Consider the following 22,007-nt stretch of genomic DNA (forward strand, 5'->3'; position numbering starts at 1 on the left):
ATACCAACAAATGATGATTGATTATATCAATATTGATTGAACTTAAGCCGTTAAACCAAGGACATTATATAGAATCATTCTATATAATGTCCTTTGTTAAACATAACTCTTTTGAACCATGTGGTGTGGCAAAGTTTCTTTCAGGAGTATCGCATGGAAATATGAATAATGTTCTTTTGCAAATAACAATAATCGATAATATCTGCAAGCATTCTGATAACTTTCTGTAGATTCTGTCACCAATTCCTATTTCACAACAGTATGAAGCATCACCACCAAAGATTATTTGAGACATTTTCTTTTTATGAAAAGCTTCAGCTTTTTACTTACAACATATAGTAAGAAATACATGTGATATAACGTCAAAAAGAAGAGTCATACAAAAAGCACATTATGGCTTCACATACAAAATGCCACATATCAATGTATCATGTAACATTGTATGTACTTGTGTGCTGTACAATTACACAAAATTCCATCGCTTACTTACATGTACATGATTATTGTTACAGGTATCATTATTTGCTTACACTTAAGGTAACTATGCGGTTTTATCAAATGCAATAACACAGCATACTAAGACAGCCAATGTAAGAAAAAGAACTGGCTAACTTCAAGGCAACATCTACATTTTGCACATTTGATAACCTATAAAAAAAGTACATTTTGAGGCATATCGAGACAAAGGCCTTTGCACTACACAACAAACCTGGCCTGCAAGCTTGTTCAGTTGCACTGAAAAGTAAAAGATTTGTCCCCTCCACAACAAAGGAGGCTTTAACACATGTTACATTCAGAAATTTAGAAGAAAAAACTTTAAGTACATAATTGTACCAAGGACATATATATATAATGTCCTTGATTGTACCGATAACTTGGAACTAAGCCCCAAAAAGAAAAGCTAATATGCAGAAGAAATGCTGCTGAAAGATACAGTCACATAATTAGTTGTCTTAAGACAGACATTTCACAAGAAGTCACTTCTTTTAGAAGTCAGGCAGTGAAGTAGCTGGGCTAACTACTGGATTCTAGCCAGTTAAGACAGACCTTGTAAAACATACACATATTTGTACATTGTTTCTTCATGTCAGCTCCTGATATCTTACAAAACTGGCAACATTAAATTCAATGCCTAGATTACATAGTTCCTAACACCTAATAGTGGTCTCCGTCTAAATACTACAGTCTATTACTTATCAGGGCACTATTTCTTCTTTCAGAAAATTGCTACAAAAACAGCTCCTTTAAAAGGTTAGTGTTATTTCATGGTTTCTATGTACAATGAATACAGATATCAAGAATGGTCACTAATGCTACTTTCCCAAAATCTAAGAGTAAAAAAACACCTGACCACTAAAAAAAGCTTACTAAGTAGGTACAAAAGGAATACAGCTAGCATACTATAATGTATGTGTATACTACTTTGCTATATATACAATCTTTACTACAGGAACACTACTTCAAAATGTATTGCATGTTGTCCCTCTTGTTACATGTGAAGACTCTACACTAAGAAGTCTAACTTCCAACTATTATCAAGCTGTTCTTCATCCATTCTAGATATCAAATTATATATGGTTTTCCTCGGTATCTATATATGTTGTTAGCCTCAATAGAGCTGCCTCTAACAAATGAGGTATTTCTTTATAAACCATGATTGAACTTGATGTATACAAAAGTATTTAAAAATCTAGCTCCAAAGTAAAGTTATTATAACTCATTAACATCAGTTTGTGAAATACTGGACTTCACATTTGTAAGAGCACAGGAAAATTCAATAGACACACCTTTCTGACTGGCCAAATCACATTTGCATACATTTCTGAACATCCTGTACAATTGAATAAAGTACGCAATAAGCAACATCTCCTTTCAGAGAAACATCTCACACATCAGTGGTGACAACCGTGTTGTAGTCTGGGGGTGCTTCGTCATAGGAATGGAAGCCGCTGGAATTGTGGGAGTCACTGGAGGAGACAGAGTCGTTGCTCTTACTGCTTCCCTGTCCTTTCCTCACGCCAAGACTTACGTTGGGTAGGGCCTGTAGAGAGAAAACAACACCAAAAGAAATTAGCAAATGAGTCAATCATCTATGTTGCATTCTAAAGCAGATACATGTAATTAACAACATTCTAGTCTATTCTAATCACTAATGAAGTACACACAGTACTAAGCAAAGGCAGCTTTCTTTTCCAAGCTGAGAGCATGACAATGTCATTATAATCAGGAAATATGACCCATGCAAGGGAACAACAATTTTAAAGAAACTCAATCAAATTATGTTTACTAATAAAAATAATTATCAGCAACAATTTAGCATTGCAGAGACTTATCACCAAAGCTTTCAAAAATCCATTAACAGATTGATAATTTTTCCAGTTTGAACATAGCATAGTTTAGTCCAACACCATGCATGGCATCTATACCATGCTGCACACAAGATATACATGGACTATTAGATATATTGATCTCCCTGTTGCCCTCAGGTTCCATCACAATCCGGCACCAGTTATCAATGATGAGGGGTCTCCCTTTTTCCAAGAGGCACAGCGAGCAAGTTACACTTAAGTGTTGGCAGCTCTCCTAAATTTACCATTAGGCATTTCCAGGACCCCCACAGACAGAGCCCAATGATTATCTCTGTTCACTGTATTCTCAGTGCACAATAAGTAGGCACAATACAATGGTACAACAGCCACTCTCTGTGACCACTCAACTCTAGCAGTAGTTGTCATGCTAGTAGATTAGATGGAACCCAAAGGTAACAGGACCTACAACATGTTTCAGTAATCCATGTATATCTATATATTCACACCCAATGATTGGTTTGGTGATGACCTCTGTGACACGAAGAGAAATCAGTTCTGGTCACTCCACCTTGGCATCGCTATGGTAACTCGCTCGCTGTCCGGGATGGTCCATCAGTATCTTCACGGCCTCTTGCTCGTCCACGATGTCGCCGTAGGAATGTCTCTCGGGTCGGCTGTTGTCGTAGTGTCCGCTGGCGGGACGGGACGTTTCTGGCGCCTCCTCTGCAGGGAATGTTGGGAGGAAGCTGTCTGTCTCCGTGGGCGAGCTGGGTATCCCAGAATCCTCGTCGTCATGGATTTCAGGTGAAAGGTCAAGGTACTCCTAAGGGGGGAGAAAGTGAGAAATCGAATTAACAAATCATTATAAGACAGAGAAGAATTGTTCTTAAGAATTCTGTCCTTTTATGCATTTGCTTCATTTCTAGTAAAAAGAGGATCAAATTTTAAAAAATGCTTGCATTCAAGCAAGTCCATAAGGAGATGGTAGATTTTATGTCAAAAAAGTTACCATATTTCAGACATTGAATGCAACTTAGATCTCTGTTCTCTGGATGATAAACTATACTGCATGATGGTCATAGTTAAAAGTTGATAGAAGAAACACATTTTGCAGCTTGTTGAGGATCTCTAGAAGATTTCAAAAGTCAAAACCACCTGTTAGAGGTCAAAGGTCAGACCCACCTGTTCAGCTGTTGCCTCCAGCTGGTTGCTCATGCTCTCCGCCAGGTCGGTGAAGGTCGGTCGTTCGGTGGGCTCCATTCGCCAGCAGGTCAGCATCATCTGGTACCTGCAGTGGCCAGGGGAACAAAGTAGGAAGTTTAGATACTTGTTTTAAAACCTTTTTTTATAAAATGCCCTACAGGTTGTAACTTACTGTCATGTAAACCATAATGCCCATCACCCAGTTGACAAGCTTCGGACGTATTTGCCTAATCTGACAATGGCTCGAGAGTGAAGCATATTTTTTGCCTGAAAATCTACCCTATCACATACAAGATGTAGGGTTTGTTTGTTTGATCTCTCGTGCCATGATTGACGGGCGTATAACTGCAGCTGCAACTTATCATATAGAGCTCAAAAATTCATCTGTTGATTGATTTGATTTTCTTGCTATGTGACGGGCTTAAGGACCGCTTCAACAACCACCTTCGCAACATGGATGAGGCCCATAGTGTGACAAGCCATTTCTAATCATTGTTTGCAGAATAGCATTGGTAAGATCAATGTACATTTAAGTGTATCAAAGTTGACTTACAGTTCATCAGAAGCATGTTTGGGCTGCCTCATGCGGAAACCTTGCCGCAGCTTGTCGAAGAAATCCTCGTTGATCTGAACACCAGGGTATGGGGAGCCACCTGATAGGGAAAATGAAGTATTGCAGTTTTTTAATATTCATGATACTACCAAAAACATAAAGAAAGCCAATAGCAACATGCAACATTGCCATTAAATGTGCAAGTAATACAAAAATTATCCAACATCTGATGGTGATTAAAAGACTTTTTAGCATCCTGGATTAAATGGTCTCTACTACTGTTACTGTGCCCTTGTGTGATAAATAATCTAAATACACAGAGCATAGAATTTCCAACAACTATAAATAGCCAATGTGTTCTGAAATATTGTATTTTAAGCCATAAAACAAGTTGCTCTTTACTTCTATAAAAAATGGAAACATGACATACCAAGCTCAAAGATCTCCCACAGCAGCACACCATAGGACCAACTGCAAACCAGATAAAAAGACAACAGTTAAGTTACATAAGTTGTAGTCAAGACAACTTAAGTCAAGCCATGTAAAGAAGAAGATTTCCAAACAACTATTCACTGTGAATGTCTTTGCAGGTAACTTACACGTCACTCTGGATGGTGTAGCTTCTGTCGAAGATGGATTCTGGAGCCATCCACTTCACTGGTAGGGGAGCCTGGGTCAGAAATCAAACATTTGAATATTCTTGGATGCTTGAGATGATATCATAGCTTATTACAAAAGGTCTTAGCAATTAAATTTGTCTCCGACATTTCAAAGTAACATTTTAGCAAGAGGACATCAGAAAAAGAGAAGGCCGGTGTGAAAACTTGAATCTGACTCTGTTCACCCCCTTAAACTATGTGCACCCCTCTGACTCTGTTTTCATATTGATATATTTCAATCTAGGTTTATTTTGTGAAACCAAGAACGAAGAAATTGTAGCCTTAACACCTTATGGTGACAAAAGAAAGGACGGAAAAATGACTGTGGACAACTTAGATGCAAAGGGAAAACTGCTACTTCTAAGGTTGACAAGATTACCTGAGAACAAAAGTCCTTCATACAAAATTCACACTTACATTTCCCATTTTGACATACTCAGGGTTGCGGTAGACGTCTCGGGCCAGACCAAAGTCACAGATCTTCACCACGTTGTGTTTGGCCAGAAGGATGTTACGGGCTGCCAGGTCACGGTGGATACACTGGTGGAAGAGACAATGGTTTAATGAGACGATAAGTACATTAATATAAATTTGATTACTGATGGTCGTCAGAATCAGAAAGTGAGATGCACTGCAGCCAGCCTCCGTGTACCAGTCATACATGCCAAGTTTCGAGGGAAAGAACCTTCTCCTGATTTAAGGACCAAGAGAAATCAGAGGATATGGAGGTTTCGGAGCAAGGATGAAGAGAAGAACCTTAATTATAATCAACAATATGGGGCGGGGAACTGGAAAGGAATTCTTGAAGAATCTTGATATTAATGTGAATACATAGTATAACATTGCATTTTGATTTGATTAACACTTGCTGGCCTACATGCCACTAGGCACTACAAGGGTCTGAGCAAATGAACAAACAAATGAACGAACGAACGAACAAATAAGGGTTAAAGCAGTAAAGGGGTACATGTTTGTTGTCACATACAGGAAGGTAGGAATACCACACTTCCACCATCTTCCATTACTGCTTAACCTTCTCCCTGCTACTTGAGCCCATATTCAATACAGATTTGGTGCCAAACGGCTACCTAATAGTAGGCTGAAGGTTATCTAAGACTTGATTTGTGAGAGTACCTTCTTGGAGGCCAGGTACTCCATCCCACGAGCCACCTGGTAGGAGTAGGACACCAGGTCCTCCAGAGTCAGGGGCTCCCCGTCATCACAGGTGTAGTCATAGTTCATTATGCCTGGGGGGAACAAGTGCAGTTGGATCATGAAACCTCACAATTGGTGAAAAAATTCCTGTATGTTCTGACATTAGTCTTTCCCCATAACATGAAAAATACCCTTTCTTCAAAAGATAAGCAACCGTACGCTTGCCTGTCACAGGTTGCTGCCATTGAAAAGGTATGTCAACACATCAGATTTAAGTTTTACATTGAATTTAATTTGTATTAGATTATATCAAAAATATAAATAAACTTCAACAGAAACAAGTGAACAGGTGTCCTCACCTTCCTTGCTGACCGTCCTCAGACATTTTCCGTTGGGGCTGTCGACGTAGCGACAGTTGTCATACCCCGATGAGCTGGACCTGCCCAGCTGGTCCTTCGACTCCACGAAACCCTTCCTCTTCCCCCGCAGGTAGTTGGAAAGGTTTCCGTACTTGCAGCACTCCACAATCACATAGAGAGGACCTACAGCAGACAAAGAAAAAAAACAGGTAAACATCTACTCGAATGTCAAGTGGCATTGCCTTTCCGGCATTGGTATAAAGTCTTGATCATCTCCTACCATTCCTTCACCAAAGGCTTGCTGTTCCTGAAAGTAATTGTGAAAGTACTGTTGATGAAGCCTTTAAAACTAATGTTACTGTAATAGATCTTATCCTTCTTATCTGCTCTTCTTTCTTCTATCTTACCATGACTATTAACAACATATGAGCAGTGACCTTCCTCATAAAAAGATGGTAACACCAGGCTCAAGTAAAATTTGATTTTTTAAAAACATCATTGTTCAAGATACACAGTTCAAGGCAAATGATCATTTTCACACAACTCATTTCTGACAAGTTACAATTCTTTGGGGTCTTTGACTTACCATCTTTGGTGCAGGCACCCAGCAGGTTGACAATGTTCAGATGCTGGCCGATGTGGATCAGGATCTTCAGCTCGTCCATGAGAGCTTTCACCTCATTGGATGATGCATCATCTGCAAGCAATGTGATTGGACAACATGTCAGTGTCTGACCAATGAGATTGTTGTACATTTGCAAATTTTTCGTTCTCAAATTAGCTTTAGGGTTACACTAATATGTCACTCATGAACTCAAATGTGTGTGGCCTTACAAGTTACAATCATTACCACACACTTTTCTATTAATTGATTATAGAATTTCTTTCCTTCTACTTTCTTCCAGAGCCAACCAGTGTAGATCATGTTGTCTTACCTTTCAGCATCTTGACAGCAACGGTGCTGCACTGTTTGTCCTTCTCAATTCCAAAGGCTGATGCCTCGATAACTTGTCCAAAGGCACCACGGCCCAAAGTTTTACCTGTTACAAAAAAAAGGAATCTCTCAAATTTGGGATAAAAGTGCAGTCAAATATAAGTTTAATGACTTAGACATTGGGAATAAAGATACATGATTGTGTATTGTCAACTGCCACGTAGATTTGAAGGTCATATTTAGAACAGGTCACACATGTACAACCCATATACAATTTTGTACTTAGCACTGGTCATGTACCTGTCCACCTTTTTCGTCATGTCAACGTGCATTAAAAGAGCTCAGCACTTGGATTGGATTGTGTCGCCTTGAGTTGTTAAAGGAAACTAAAATGTTTCTTTGAAAAGCCTACTACTCGATGATATTTTTGTACTTAGATTGTAGGATAGTTTAGCCTTTAGTATTGTTGATTTGATGCCATACATTGTACCATGTGCGATTGTTGAGCAATAAAGTTCATTCATTCATTGTATACCATAACTGGTGTGGTGGCAGTGGTGGACAACCCACAGGCCTACTATAACACCACAAATCAGTTCAGGGATCGCACAAGATGTCCAAGAATGGTCGAAGCAATCCACCGTGCGCCGTCAATAGTGTCCATATCTGCCGAGCATATTTCTGTGTATTAATACGAGGTTGAATGATTCTCACCCAGCTTCATCCTCTCCCGGGAGAACTCCCACTTGCTGTTGTAGGGCAGCAGTTCCGTCTGCTCATCGATGGGCAGGTCCGGGTCCAGCTTGTAGATGTACTGGTACAGCTTCCTCCTCTACACACCAACAAAACAGCAACATGGTCACACTTCGGTACAATGCAACACTAGCCTGATTTCAATCAAGCCTCCTGTGACCACTCGCCGCCCTGTAACCGCCTCGCGGGGACAGAAACCTCCAGACAGCTGGAGTTTGCATTATACAGACTAAAAGCAACACCTCATGATCAGCAGAAAGTTATGTTTGAGACTTTGATCAGCCTGGCTCAGTTGCTTGTATCAATCAATGGAAAAGTCAACTTGACAGGTACATCATCAGGCATGTCAAGGAGTTGTTTCTTGTACTAAGGCGTAGTTACGATAGGATTCATCATGGTTTCCGTGTGATATTTGGTCAACGTTGCATCAGAATTTTGTCTGTTGCATATGATTTCTTTTCTGACACAACTTTTTGGAAATCATAGATAGGGTTTCAGCCTTATAATTTTTACGGGAACATGACCTTATTATACGATGCGTTCTGCAAATGTGCTGTACAAAGCAACACTTGTTGCCTCATTTTTGAAACAGCTTAAGTATAATCCGAACAATACTACTGTAACAGTTTCTGGTTTTCCTCACTACTCACTCACTCACATACTCTCTCCCAATAGCTTAGTCAGCCGTTGGGGCAGCATAGCGTTCTCATTACTCATCTTGCTGATATGCCTTACCTTGTGCAGTTTCCAAGCCAGCAGCACAATAACAGCACAGACCACGGCCAGCACGACCATCAGACAACCCAGGATCACTTTCTGGTCCGTGCTCATTAACCCTTGAACAGCTGAGGGTAAACCTGGAGGGACAAAAGGTCAGTTTTTAGTTATCATAATGTTCAACGATTCATGTAGGTTATGTTACCATCTGGAGAGTGCAACAGAGTTGTTCTGATGTGTGTTTTCCTTTCTTCTTCTGCAATAAGGTAACAAAGCATCATGCCTTCATGAATATATATATGAGTTACTGAATATGAAGATTGTGATGTAGTTTTTATATAATCAACTGGAATTGTAAGAAATCTAATGAAATTCAGATGCGTCCTCAGATCAGACATGCCTGCAAAGTTGGTTTCACAATAAAGATTGATTGGAGGTAGCTTTAACCACCTGTTTTCTTCTTCAGTTATCTTTATAGGTTCTTCTTTTTTGGAAAAGTTTATTTGCTTCTTTGTTTGTTTGTTAGTTTCATCTAGATGCCATTACAGATACAATATCAGTATTCTTCCTGGAGTCCAGTAAAATAGATTAAGACAACTAAAGCTTCTTGCACTGTAGAAGTATGCAACAAAATAAAATATATGGATTAACAGAAAAAATCTAAAAAGATGAACTTGGTGAAAAAGATTTGGATTTCAAGATCTCCCTTTACCTTCAATAGTGACTGTCTCATTGCTGTAGACCCTCATTCACAGGGTAAGCATGAGATTTACAAGTGAGGATAGCTTCAAACGGGCATGTTGTTTTTTGTTCAGGTTCTTCATTTTTCAAAAAAATTTGGTGAAAAAATACTGCATTTCAAGATCTATCTTTTAATACCTTCGATAGTGACTGTCCCATTGCTGGAGACGCTGCCGGCTCTGTTCACAGCAGTGCAGGTGTATATCCCAGCATCCTCGGCTGAGAGCCGTTCCACCACGAGCCGCTCGCCACCGGCCTCCAGCTGGATCCCGGCCACGTCGCCTGCCAATTCTTCGCCATCGTGAAACCAGCGGATCTCGGGGGAGGGCACGCCATCCGCAAGGCAGGTCAGAGACATGGAGGTGGTGTTGGACGCGTCCACGGTACGGTCCCACAATCCCACAGTCATTGTGGGTGAAACCATTGCTGGAGAGGGGTGAACAAGTTTGATTTATTTTAGTTGGTCACCATGTCTTGTCTAATATTAAGGACTTAGTGCCTCAGAGTGTTGCTATTGGTAAAACGATCTTTGGTACTGGATCCAGTTCTCATAATTTTCAGATGTGTCCCTAACCTTAAGGCAAAAATCATAAGAACCCATTAATGTTTACCTCTGAGAGTGTGAAATCATTTATTCTCTTCACAAACTAAATATAGACCAACAAAAATGTTGGTGAAAACATGCAGAATCATCATCCTTAGTAAAGGTTACCGTAGTAATAATAAATAAAACTTAACCAATGAAAATTACTTCTTTAACTCTTAAAACAAAATCTTACCTTCGACATGTAGAAAAGTCACTGCCTTGACAAGTTCATCTCCATCCCCCCGACTCTCTGCCATGCACACGTACTTCCCAGCATCCTCTACTTCAACGCGACCCAGCGTCAGGACCAGCACGTTGGAGTATTCTGTACGCTTTGTCTCGATCGATGAGGTTGGCACGGCTTCTGTCACGTTGTCGGGATACAGGCGGTGCCAGGTGGGACTCGTGAACTTGAACTTGTTGGCATGACAACTGAAGCTGACATCCTCATCACCTTCTGTCGTGTCCACCACATCAAACTCCACACCAAAACCATTGGGGACATCTGCAAAAATACCAACAAATCAGGAGTTAATCTTTTATCTCATTGCAGAGTAATAGACTAAGAAAGAAGCATATTCTTATGCTATTTTTTTAAACATGAAAAAACATGTCCCTAAATTGTTTCACTTGTTGTGGACTGTCTGACTGACTGGCTGGCTTGCTGTTCGCAGTTGATACTGCCTTGCAGGGTTTTATTGTAAAAGGGAGATGTTTGCGTTTTTTTTACATTCATGTTGAAGAGATCACTGTGAAAAGTATTTCTCCTTTCACAGTAATTGAAATAAAAAGAAACACATAACCTACCAGTGACAAGAAACTCGGCCACAGCACTGCTGTTTCCGTATCTGTTTGCGGCGGTGCACCTGTAGAAGCCGTTCTCTGTGGGGTTGAGCAGCGTGAGTCTGCTGGTGTAGACTTTGGTGCCGTCGGCGTCGGATGCCATCTCCTGCTGCAGCTGGAGAGGCTCGTTGGGATGGTTCCTGAGGGAGAAGACTTGCCAGGCAGCCTGCTGGGAAGGCTCACACCTGTAATGTAATCCATGTAAGCCATGAGCGCAGAAGTAGAAAAAATGTTGTACAATGTTAAAGAGACGAAAGACAAAATAGGTAAAAAATCCATTTCGTTATGAACGTCCATTAGGCTATCTATACTTGACATTCTAGATACTAGACATATATTCCTAAAAGACTAAAACATTCAGATTTTCATCGTCATTTTTTTATTTGTTCTCAGACCTTAGTAACCTGTAATGTAATGGAGTGTCAGCTATCATCAGACTATGAGTGATGGAATTATAACTTTTTTCTGCAGAAGTAGAAAAAATCTTGTACAATGCTGTAGGGACGAAAGACAAAATAGGCAAAAACTCATTTTGTTTTTAGCTTCCATTTGATAGGCTGTTTATAGGAAGGAGTAAGATGCAATGGCAAATAAAAAGTAGTACAAAAATTATATAAGAAATTGCCTGACAGGAGTTTTCAGCTACCTACGAAATAATAACAAAATACTTATGGTTGACATTCTAAAAATGGCATATAATTATAATCCTAGAAGACTAAAACATGAGATTTTCGTCATCATCTTTTTCATTTGTTCTGACCTTAGTGGATTCTCCCTTGCACAGGGTTTCCAGAACCAGGTGAAACTGGGCTGAGGCCGGCCCTCAGATGTACAGGTCAACACAGACTTCTCCCCCTTCATCTGGAAATGTGGACTCGTCTTCTCAATCTGTACTGCGGGCTTCACTGTTGGTAGACAGAAAAGACACTGTTGGACTCAAGTAGACAGCACTTTATATCCCTTAATATACTATGGCTTTGTCCATCTAACTCAAAGGCATAGTATTAGTATGTATTAATTTAAAATTTACGTCAATGAAGTTTAGCCATCCAGGTAATGAGATGCTCAAAACAAAAGTTACTCAAGCAACAGGATTAAGTTTTTCAGACATTTCAGACAGCATCTACTGTCTTTTGTCCGTGACATCAGTGACTGTTTTTCATCAGGGCCAGTCCGGATGCTGTCTGAAATGTCTGACCGTTTTCAAAATTTACCCAGTTGCTTGACTAACTTTTGTACTGAGCATCGTCATTCTATTTTGTGTAATAAGGAACTTTAAATTTTGAGTTGCTAAGGTTTTGAGATTCATGATTCCTGCAATCGTACTCAACATCTACTCACTGTGGCGTCGGTGTGGCGCAACAGTTAGAGCGTTGGACTCAGAACCAATAGGTCCTGGGTTTGATACTCACCAATCGCCCCGACGTTGTGCTCTTGGGAAAGGCACTTTACACAATATCCTACCATGACAGTGGAGTGACGCCCACCGAGCCTATTCGGCTTATCTGTCAAACAGTTTTCCAAAAAACACACTACTTCAATGTAGCACATTTGCCACTAAGAACCCTTAAAAATTTTTTTCTCTACTCACTGTAGACAAACAGTTGCACGCTGTTGTTGACGGCAACATCTCTGTTGCGGGCCTCTAGCGTGTAGATCCCAGCATGCTCTGGGGCCACGTTGAGGATATTGAGGCGGTGATCACGAGCCTTGAGGAGGAAGTTACTGTCGCTCTTGTTGATCTTGTACCCATCCTTTAAAACAAGACAATACAGAAGTTTTGATTTGGATTACAATGAAAACCACTCAGGACCTATAAAGTCTGGTCTATGTGAACAGGTGGTTACTATAGACAGGATTCCTATTTCAATGCTTGTATCAATGTGTCCAAACGTATTTACCTTGTACCAGGTCAGCTCTACTTGTTCTGGATAAGCACTGATGCTACAGATGATCTTGTGTCTGGTGCCCACCATAGCCTGGGTAGTGTTGCCATCAGCACATTCAAGGTGAATAAAGCCACGTTCTGTTAAAAGAAATTGTGAAGCAAAAAAAAGCAGAGCTATAAAACATATTTGATTTTCATGATCTTTTATTTAAGAATTCACAAACTTTGTTTAAGGCAGTTTACGGGTTATGCAAAACAAACACACAATGGAAAGTCTTACCCAAGACATTAACACGAATCTTGTCATTCGCCGACCCGGGAGCACGGTTGCGAGCATGGCAGACATATTCGCCACCATCGGCGACAGTTGCCTCACGAACAGTTAACACACTGGTGAACAACGTGTACCGCTCTGTGCCTGAGTTCTCCTCCTTTTTGCTGTCATTCTGGATGATGCGGCCTCCAATAACCTTTATCATACAAAAGAAGGACCGTTTTAAATGATTATTAGAGCAATCAAATTTCTTTTATTCTCTAGTAGATTCAATTTAGCTAATGTAGTTACTGATAGTCAGCTATCCAATGATTTCAAGACAGAAAATCACCAAGTAGTTTTCAGGAAAATATTTTTGCTTGTAGCATTCGAAACTGGATGAAGTCCAAATGATCATCTTTTTTTGCATGGTGGACACAGTTTAAGATGCCCAAAATTGCAAGACAGCTCGGTGGATTTATGTTCGCCTGGTATCCAAAATCTATCTTAGCTGCAAAGTCTCTTTCATCCTCTTCATAAATCCTCTAGCTCCTTTTTGTGGACAGGACGAAAGAGACTTGCCAGCTGTAATATGTATTTAGATCCCTGAGGCCAGGTTTTTGTACTCCACAAGTGCTGTCTACTTACATCTGCTCCAGGTAGTGACCAGTTGAAGAACATGAGTCCATCCAGGGCGCCCCGAACTTCACATTTGAGCCGGAACTTCTCTCCTGCTGTCACCAGAGGGCTGTTGGTGGTCACCTTTGGGTACGGCTTTTGGGCCACGCCTGCTGTTACATTGAGAAGTTAGTCACTGTCAACAAGATTGGGAGGTGCATAGGTTTGTGATATTACGCAATCATCTTTATTTTAGCGATAAATACAAGAATCGCTATCACTGCAAATGCAGACAGATTGGTTTAGTTTGATTTCTAAGTCAGCTTCATACATTTTTTGTACATTAATTACTATAAACTGTAAAATTAGCTATATAGAGGGGTAATTTACCCATTATTAATTTTTCTCCACATGTAGAATAGAATTGTACAAACTTATGATTCAGTTTTTCTTTTTTTTCAGGAACGTATGAATGGTTGCTTTTCAAATAGACATATTTTTGTCTTTCCGTATAATCAAACATTCTTCAACAAAGACAGTTTATATTCCTGCCTATAATGGGGATTGATCTTACCAAAGACGAATAAGAAGAAAGGCTGGGACTCCACAGTCTTGTTCCCTACAGTAGCCTTGCACATGTGCGGACCGTTGTTCCGTGGGGTTGGGCTGTAGAGCGTGAAGCCCACTGTTTTGTCATAGGTTATCTCACTGCCGTCAACAACGATTTGTTTCTGAAACAAAAAGACGATGAGGATATGACTTACGGTAGAAAATTCAAAGTAGATTTGGTTTTAAAAACTGCAGATATCAAATTTTTCTTGTTTTTCCAGAGGGAAATCAGAATGTGGAGCTCATACCTCTGGTGTGTTAGTCCACAGTGTGACATTAGCTTCAGGGTCTGTCACAAGACACTTTACGGTGATAGGACGGTATTTCTGCGTCTGGAGAACACTCTGTCTCATCATCACAAACAGCTTACTGGGATCTGAAAAAAAAGTTTTGGCAAATGTTATTCATTTTGAAACATTATTCTTTAGAATCATACAGTATTCCTTATATAGGAGTTATATATATTCACAAATTTCTGTGGATTTTGCGGTACTACTTATCTTTCCAAAATAACAAAGTTAGTCATTGTTTTGAAGTATTGCATACACATATTGATTAAATTTCTACTTTGGCAAGATCAAAATACAAACTTTTTCCTTATAAGCATACAAAGCTATATTCTAAGTAGTTACAACTCTATGCTAAATAAACTGCATTGTTTGGCCATAAAAAGAATAACATGTTAGAAGAATGGTCAAACTGAATCTCACCTTTCACAAACACGTAAACACTTGCTGCATTATAGCTATCCTCCACGTCAGAGGGCAGCGTATCGCTATAGTAACAACGGAGCCTGCCGGTGTCGGATGACGTCATGTTACGTAACGTTAAAACACTGGAGTATTCCCCCGTCGTCGTTCCGTTCCCGGGAACTTCGATGGAGATTCTGCTTGCTGTGTTAGCTCCAAAGTTCTGGGGATGACTCCAGCTGAGAGGAGCGCGACCCTTGCAGGTCACGGTGAGGCTGTCCCCAGGGTTAACCGTCAGCTCTGATTGGTCAGTATCAAGGTATGGTGGTTCAGCCATTTCTGAAAGTTGTCAGGAGAAAAAAAAGTTTCTTCATTATATCTCTGTATGTTGATGAAGGCTTAGACATCCAGGTAATAAGATACCTTACCTTAGACCTTAGATCCTCCCGCAACTTTGTTGCATAGGTCAACTTGGCTTCGGATACTTAATAAGATACACAATAAGATACACAATACAAAATTCAAAGTTACTCAAGCAACTGGACAAGTTTTGTAAACAGACATAACATTATCTCTATAGGTTTTGTTGTCTATTGTCTGTGAGATATAATAATCTGTATGATATCAAAGCAAGCCATGTCATGTTTTTGGTGAAGATATGTTTTAGCCTAAGATTCAGCCTTGTATCCATCTAAATTCATATATGAGGTTCCCGCAGATTCATTTCTGTACTCTTTTTCTGCTGCAGTACATAAAGGGGTTAACAGGTGGCAGTACAAGAGGAAAATCATTCATGGTCTCTTCACATGTATTGTACAGAATACCCAGGATTGTATATCATTTTCAGCGAGCTATTGTCCTGTGAGGCCTATACGTATCATTATCCCTTGTGTCTCTGGGCTATATAAGATGGGCCCCATCAAGACATGGATGGCAACTTCCAGGCACTTACTTTAACAGTAAAATTGGTTAAAAACAGGATAGTAGCATTCGAAAGTGAATGTTATGAGACATGTGAATGTTCCCAGCAGACTGATTGTGAGCTGTTTTTCCACACTCAATACCGCGGCAAACCTGCATGACTTGTCTCATAAAGTTCATTTGCAAGACATAGAAAACAAAACATGGGCCAATTTGCAAAGATGGAACAATATGGGAACAAAAGGAAGTGCAGGCAAAGATCTCTCTTCCTTTCCCAGCAATTCTCCAAAGCCTATAGTTAATTGGCAGCTACTGGTGCTGCTGATAGGGAGGGTGCAGGAAGCCAGCAGAGCAGATGTGCTGGGGCAGCAGCCTTATCTGCACCTCCCATCAGCACTGGGTCGTGTCCTGACTGCCCTGGGAAGGAGAGCAGGTACCCAACCTGTTGACACAGGAAATCTGACCCTGCAACCTTTTACCACCATGCTGACCAGCTCCTGATATGTACTAGTACTCTCCAAGCAGAGGAGGGGTTCCGGCAGGTTTTTGATGTGTTTCTAGGCGTTTTTGTCGGGCTTTCTGCTTTGTCTTTTTTTGTTGTCTTGCACGTCAAAAACCTGCACGAACCCATCCTCTGCTTGGAGAGCTCCTGACATGGGACTAGAACCGGGGAGTTGGACACTTGGAGCAGGTCATTGACTCATAGGTTAACAAGTGATAGGAGAGAAGGCAATAGAGCTTACGGGAAATGTTGAAACTTTTGAGGAGGTTTTGTTTCGCAGCTTTTGCAGTGACTGTTCCACCACAACTCTGCGAATATGCGTTTCCAATATACATTTGTATATAATACTATTGTTGTACTACAGAATTTCAAATTCAAACACTGCAATAACCCTTTTCACTCCAACTGCGAAATAAAACCAATGCCAAAAATGCAAAATGACTACACACTGATTCAAGCAGGAGTCAAAAATGCAGGTGGGCTAAAGCCGTCATGGGAATTACCTTTATACCAGGGTGAGACTGGTGCAGGAGGAGACAGAAATGTAAACATGTATATAGGAGCCGTGGAAACAACTACAACCACCCAAAAAGTGATTACAGGAAAGAAAACAATTCAGAAGCTGAAAATCCTACTGTACAAATCAACTGAAATTAAAGTACCACCACTTTTTTTCACCTCAAACTTGTGTTATCCAGTAACAGAAAATGTAAATAAACATCAGAAGATGTTTCCTGCATATGTCCTTTGTTCTTTCATATCTTCACCAGACATTACACCAGTCACAGATCAGTCTCTATCCTTTCCTCTCTCCTTGTTGTGTTTTTACAAATGTACCCCTGGCCTAATCCTCACCAACATGTAACAGATAGGGCATCTGTACTGCTGATAAAGGATCTCCAGTAATATGAGGGGTGGGCTGGGCCCCTGTCATTTGTCAAGGCAGACAGTAGCAGGATCAGTGCAGCTATCAGCTGCTATCACCCCAGGCCAGATGGGCTGTTTGTTTCTGACAAATTGTTGGCCCCACATCACAGGGGGAGTGTTGTTGACTACTGTCAGTCCTATGTATTGCTAATGGAAGAATATGTAAGAAAATGGAATGGCTAAATATGCATGCACTTTACACTGTAAAATGCCAAAATGAAGAAAGAAAGATCATATAGATAAACACCATATCCTCCTTGGATAAACAGAATGATACAATTGAGGACTTTCTTGGCAAGAAGTCATATTCCCCCTTCCTGACCTGAATCGGCTAACTGTTCACTTTGTTAACTTGCGCAGCCTCAGTGTGGCATTCAAAGTCTTCTTATTCTTTAAGAAAACCAGACTTCTTTCTAGGCTGTTTATGTTATTTCTTTTCCAATTCTTCTTCATGTGAGAGACTCTGATGAGTTGAAAATTATACGGACTATATATCAAAGTATTGAGAGACATGTTCAATATTTGTCAGTCTTCTTAAAGGCATATTTCGAAAAGAAACAAGTTTAGGAAATTCTTATGTCTGTCTGTATTTTGCTTTTTCTTTGTTTGCATGCCTCTGACCTCTTTTCAAATTGAAAAAAAAAATGTCGCTAATCTTTAAATTAAAGTTTCCAATGGGGTGATTTTTGCTCAAATCTATAAGCTTGTCAATCAAAAACATTTGTCACTGCACTGCTCCCTCTATGACGAAAACTGTTTCCATGTCCCGACAACCTTGCACTTGGCCCATAGTGCACCCAGGACGAGTGATTGACAAGACCAGGTGACAACATCTGATTCACCCAGCCGGGAACAATAACAAGGGTTGAATGCACTTGATGATCTAAAAATATGACTCACAACTTTGCATCAGCCTTTGAAATGATAAGTTATGCTAGTTTAAGTAAAATAAAATAAAAAATAATGTTAATATTTCCATATTCATCCATTTCACAATTACTCAATAGCATGTGATTGTTCAAGTAATTAACTTTTTCACACAAAAACTCAAGTGTAGCAAAAAAACAACAAAGCTCATCTTGATATCATGATGCATAACTTAATTTTTGGCGCACCAAAGCATTTTTGATGCAAGACGAATTGAAAGACCGAAGAGAATCACCCTGTCACCCCCATGTGTTGTGGAGCGCTGCGCGTGCAGATATTCGCGTACACGGGACAGCGGGGCGTGATCGCGGTACAAATGATGTTTCACCCTTCCGCTAGATTTTATGCTCAGTCACTGTGGTTTTTCATTGAACAGACCCCGAAATATGAAACTACATAATCTACAGGATAAAAAAGATCGTCAAATATTCATTTTTTTACTTCTGTTAGTGTTACTTTTATCAACTCAAAATGACACGGAACCTTTTTTGCCATGTATTGAAGAAGATTATCTCTAAAGCATATGACAAAGTCTTGCAGCTTAGCGGATATGCAATAGCCAACCCCGTTATCCTGGTAAATGTATCGACAGCGAAAGATATTGTACGTTGATATCATCCATACATACGAGCAATAATAACGGATCTTATCCTATATTAGAGTTTCTAAACGGTTTTGCGGAACTTACCTTGTCCGAAGGAAATCGCTCCAAACACGCTGAACAGGACCAAAATTCCCGCGAAATTTCGGCACGACAGCCAACGGGCCATGGCGAACTTCCGTACTGCCGATCGGTCCGTGTAGAATTGTCCTTCTCCAGCCCAGTCCTGTCGTTTTGAGCGTAGAAAACTCCCCGTGTTGCTTCTACAGTCGTGACTTGTAGTAAAGTCGTAGTACGTGTGACAGTTCGGTCCACTTCCTGTGCTTCTAGCTTTCCCAGAAGTTTAACATTACCAGCTGACGCTGTTCTATCTTGTAGCACCCCTCCCCCTGTGAAACCTGGGCTCGTGAATGCCTAAATGTTGCATTTGTTCCTATTTTATCCGAATAGCTATATGACAATCTAAATATGGCTTTATCAAAAATAATGTATTTTTCTATTCAATGAAGTAAAAGTTATTTCGAAAGATGTACCGTTGTGTGTATAAAGACACTTAGTGGGTAGGGAGTGCTCTCATCAGAAGAAAGAGCCCTTGACAGGAAGAGGCCGGTGATACATCCTGACGTCACTATATGCAAATGAGGTTTCGCGTCCTGCCCCAAACCAGAAACGCCTTCTCAGATGTTGCTGGATGTTATATCGTTCCCAGAAGTTTGCGATTTCCGCGTCTGTGATTGGCTGATCTGATCCAAACGAGGAAGTCGATCGTTCCAAAAATAGCCAGGGGTCAATACACCCCGTTGCCGACTGACATTATCGGACAATGCTGAAGAACAAAGAAAGTCTAGACGTACATGATATCGTCATTGAATAACTAAGTGACTTATTAATGTTGCGCTGATGATTTCGTATAGTGTTATAACTTATATACAGTCAAAACTGCCCAAGACGACCACTTAGGGGACCGATACAATCTGTTCTTTGTCCGGACAGGTGGTCACTTTGGACGGGTGGCCAGCAGGGCTTTCCAGTCTTAGCAGTGATCTAGAATAAGGAACCACCAAAAGTGCAGCAAAAAGTGTATGATCATGTATTGCTATCACTGGCTACTTTTTCAGAATCGCATCTTACAGTCAAAACTGCCCGAGAAGACCACTCAGGGAACCGATAAGATCTGGTCTATGTGGACAGATGATCTGTAAAGCCAGGATCTTGTTAGTGCTTGTGTCAGTGGGGAGAATTATCTATTCGAAGGCATCATTGGCCAGCAGGTGGTCCTTATGTAGAGGTGGTCAGTTGTACATGTTTGATTATATCTATCAAAAAGTTGTCCGAGTTTATCAGCGAAAGTATGCCAAGCTGCGGCTATGTCAAATGAAAGACACAGATCAAGAGCAATATTTCCCTTTCAACACGTCAGTCAGCCAGATGCTACAAGAGTGGTCGTGACAGCCGATACCTGGGATTTATTTGTTCTGTCCCGATACATACGTCAAGGAAGTCGTCTGAGAAATTTCACCGCTAAAAACAACAGGAGCTTTACCCTGACGCGTGCGTGGCGACAGGTTGGCGGTGGGATGTCACTCGACACCTGCGATACTGCGTTTGAGCGTCTTCTATATTGGTTTGATTTTTCTGGTTGCCATGATTAAGGTTTTAGCAGCTTACTGAAGGGACCACCCTAAGGATTCAGAAGTAGATAAATTAATTAATTAAACATAGGTACGATCAAATAATGTCCTTGTTGCGACTTAGGGCTTTTCAAGCTTTATTGAAGCCTTTTCATTCTACCTCCATTATTTCTTCTATTGTATACGCGAAAAAGTGGGTATGTTTTGATATTGTACTCCAGGAAGATTAGCTTCTTGCTTGTTACTTGTATGATAGCTGATGGAGGAAATAAAGTATCCAAAGTATTAAAATGTCAAAGTTTTGGCACTTCCATACCATTTTGCTATTCTCCTATCAGAGGTTTCGGTCGAGAGGGCTTGGAGGCTATACCCACACCTCACTTTTGTTTCACCATACAGAGAAAAAGAACCCATTGAAAGAGTGTAAATCCCTACCGAGACTAACCTTTAGTTTGAATTCAGTCGTTTTCCCTTTAAAGTTTAATGCTTTGTACTAGTAGAGTCCATTCCAAGTGACCACACGGGTGTTTGTTGCCATTGTTTAGAACTAATTCGAAACCTTTGTATGATTTGTAATATAAATGTCACTGATTGTAAAAAAGACATAATCAGCCAACATAATCAGAATTCCATTGAAACGGAATGGTAACATTTCTACAACATCGCATTTGTCTTTATTCAGTATCATTACCTCGTTCAAGAACTCGGAAATAGATGAGGCCCCGTATATGGTGCAGAACGCTTTACTACTACTAGTTGTCTGGTTCGTGTTTAGTCTTGATTGACATTAACGCAAAAGTCAGCTCCACTTTAACGTGATGGTTTTACCAGTCTGTTAAACGTTTCATTAAACTGCATGAAAAAAAGAGGTCCGACCGTAATGCGACTTTGTTCTTGGCGTATACCTACATCAAACCAACTTGGAAAAAAAAATTTTCTTCTCCCTTTTTCTTTTGCGAGACTTTGTTGGTCATCACTTTCAGAATAGTCAACATATGTTATCTGTATCTTCCAGCTCTGAAAAAATTACTCCAAATATATACACATAATACAGTGTCCCATTGTGTTGACAAGTGTACTCTCTTTGTTATCAGCTGTTGCAAACCTCTGTATAACATTCGACACCGCTGCTTTACCCCCAGACGACGCCTCAGTGATTAATTCAGAACAACAGCCGGAAACATTGTCGTGTGCAGATAAGTTTCCTTGCGTGCCACGAACAGGAAAAGTCCATTGCTAATCGGCTTGCTCGTTGGAGATTGTCTTTGTTCGAACGTGTGATTGAAAGGCTTCTGTGTTTGAAGACGGGGGGAACCGTGAGTTTTGAAAGGCGCCGTGTGGTTTAATACCTTCTTTGAAAAGAAACTTATGAAGAGTTCTCTTTTGTCACAAGATCTTACTTAAAGGGGCATATTGTGACATGAACATAAAACAAAATTCTTTGTTTTTGATTATTTTTCTACATCATTAGTTCAATCTACCTTATTACACTGCACAGCAATATTCATCACGTACGGATGCGACTTTGTAGTGTCGTGCGAACGTCTTGAAAAAAATTATATACGCAATCCCCGCCGCCGCTTGAATTGGCCGCCATCTTGTCCAACATTCCGCCGAACCACCGAACAC

The 22,007-nt window shown here is 40.4% G+C and overlaps 1 protein-coding gene across 1 annotated transcript; it reads right to left on the minus strand.

The window, feature by feature from the left end:
• Nucleotides 1-282: 282 nt before the first annotated feature.
• On the minus strand, nt 283-19,090 carry LOC136437266 (vascular endothelial growth factor receptor 1-like). Its single transcript, XM_066431747.1, has 25 exons — nt 18,835-19,090; nt 14,891-15,208; nt 14,429-14,556; nt 14,146-14,302; nt 13,602-13,741; nt 12,981-13,170; nt 12,714-12,838; nt 12,404-12,566; nt 11,573-11,717; nt 10,777-10,997; nt 10,163-10,474; nt 9,522-9,809; nt 8,661-8,782; nt 7,887-8,004; nt 7,174-7,278; nt 6,825-6,935; nt 6,239-6,421; nt 5,859-5,971; nt 5,142-5,264; nt 4,665-4,735; nt 4,496-4,536; nt 4,066-4,165; nt 3,492-3,597; nt 2,878-3,132; nt 283-2,041 (listed from the first exon to the last, which is right to left on the minus strand). The coding sequence occupies exons 1-25, from the start codon at nt 18,914-18,916 to the stop codon at nt 1,886-1,888; spliced, it is 3,873 nt and encodes a 1,290-aa protein (XP_066287844.1). The 5' UTR covers nt 18,917-19,090; the 3' UTR covers nt 283-1,885.
• Between the last annotated feature and the right edge of the window lie 2,917 nt (nt 19,091-22,007).

Source organism: Branchiostoma lanceolatum, chromosome 6, assembly GCF_035083965.1.
Source record: "Branchiostoma lanceolatum isolate klBraLanc5 chromosome 6, klBraLanc5.hap2, whole genome shotgun sequence".
NCBI lineage: Eukaryota > Metazoa > Chordata > Leptocardii > Amphioxiformes > Branchiostomatidae > Branchiostoma > Branchiostoma lanceolatum.

Bases quoted from the DNA above. Each gene is read 5' to 3' on its own strand.
- LOC136437266 (XM_066431747.1), bottom strand. From the start codon at position 18,916: ATGGCCCGTTGGCTGTCGTGCCGAAATTTCGCGGGAATTTTGGTCCTG. The intron at 14,303-14,428 runs GTATGAGCTCCA...TTTTTGTTTCAG, and splicing joins TGTGGACTAACACACCAGAG to AAACAAATCGTTGTTGACGG. The intron at 7,279-7,886 runs GTGAGAATCATT...TTTTTGTAACAG, and splicing joins CCGGGAGAGGATGAAGCTGG to GTAAAACTTTGGGCCGTGGT.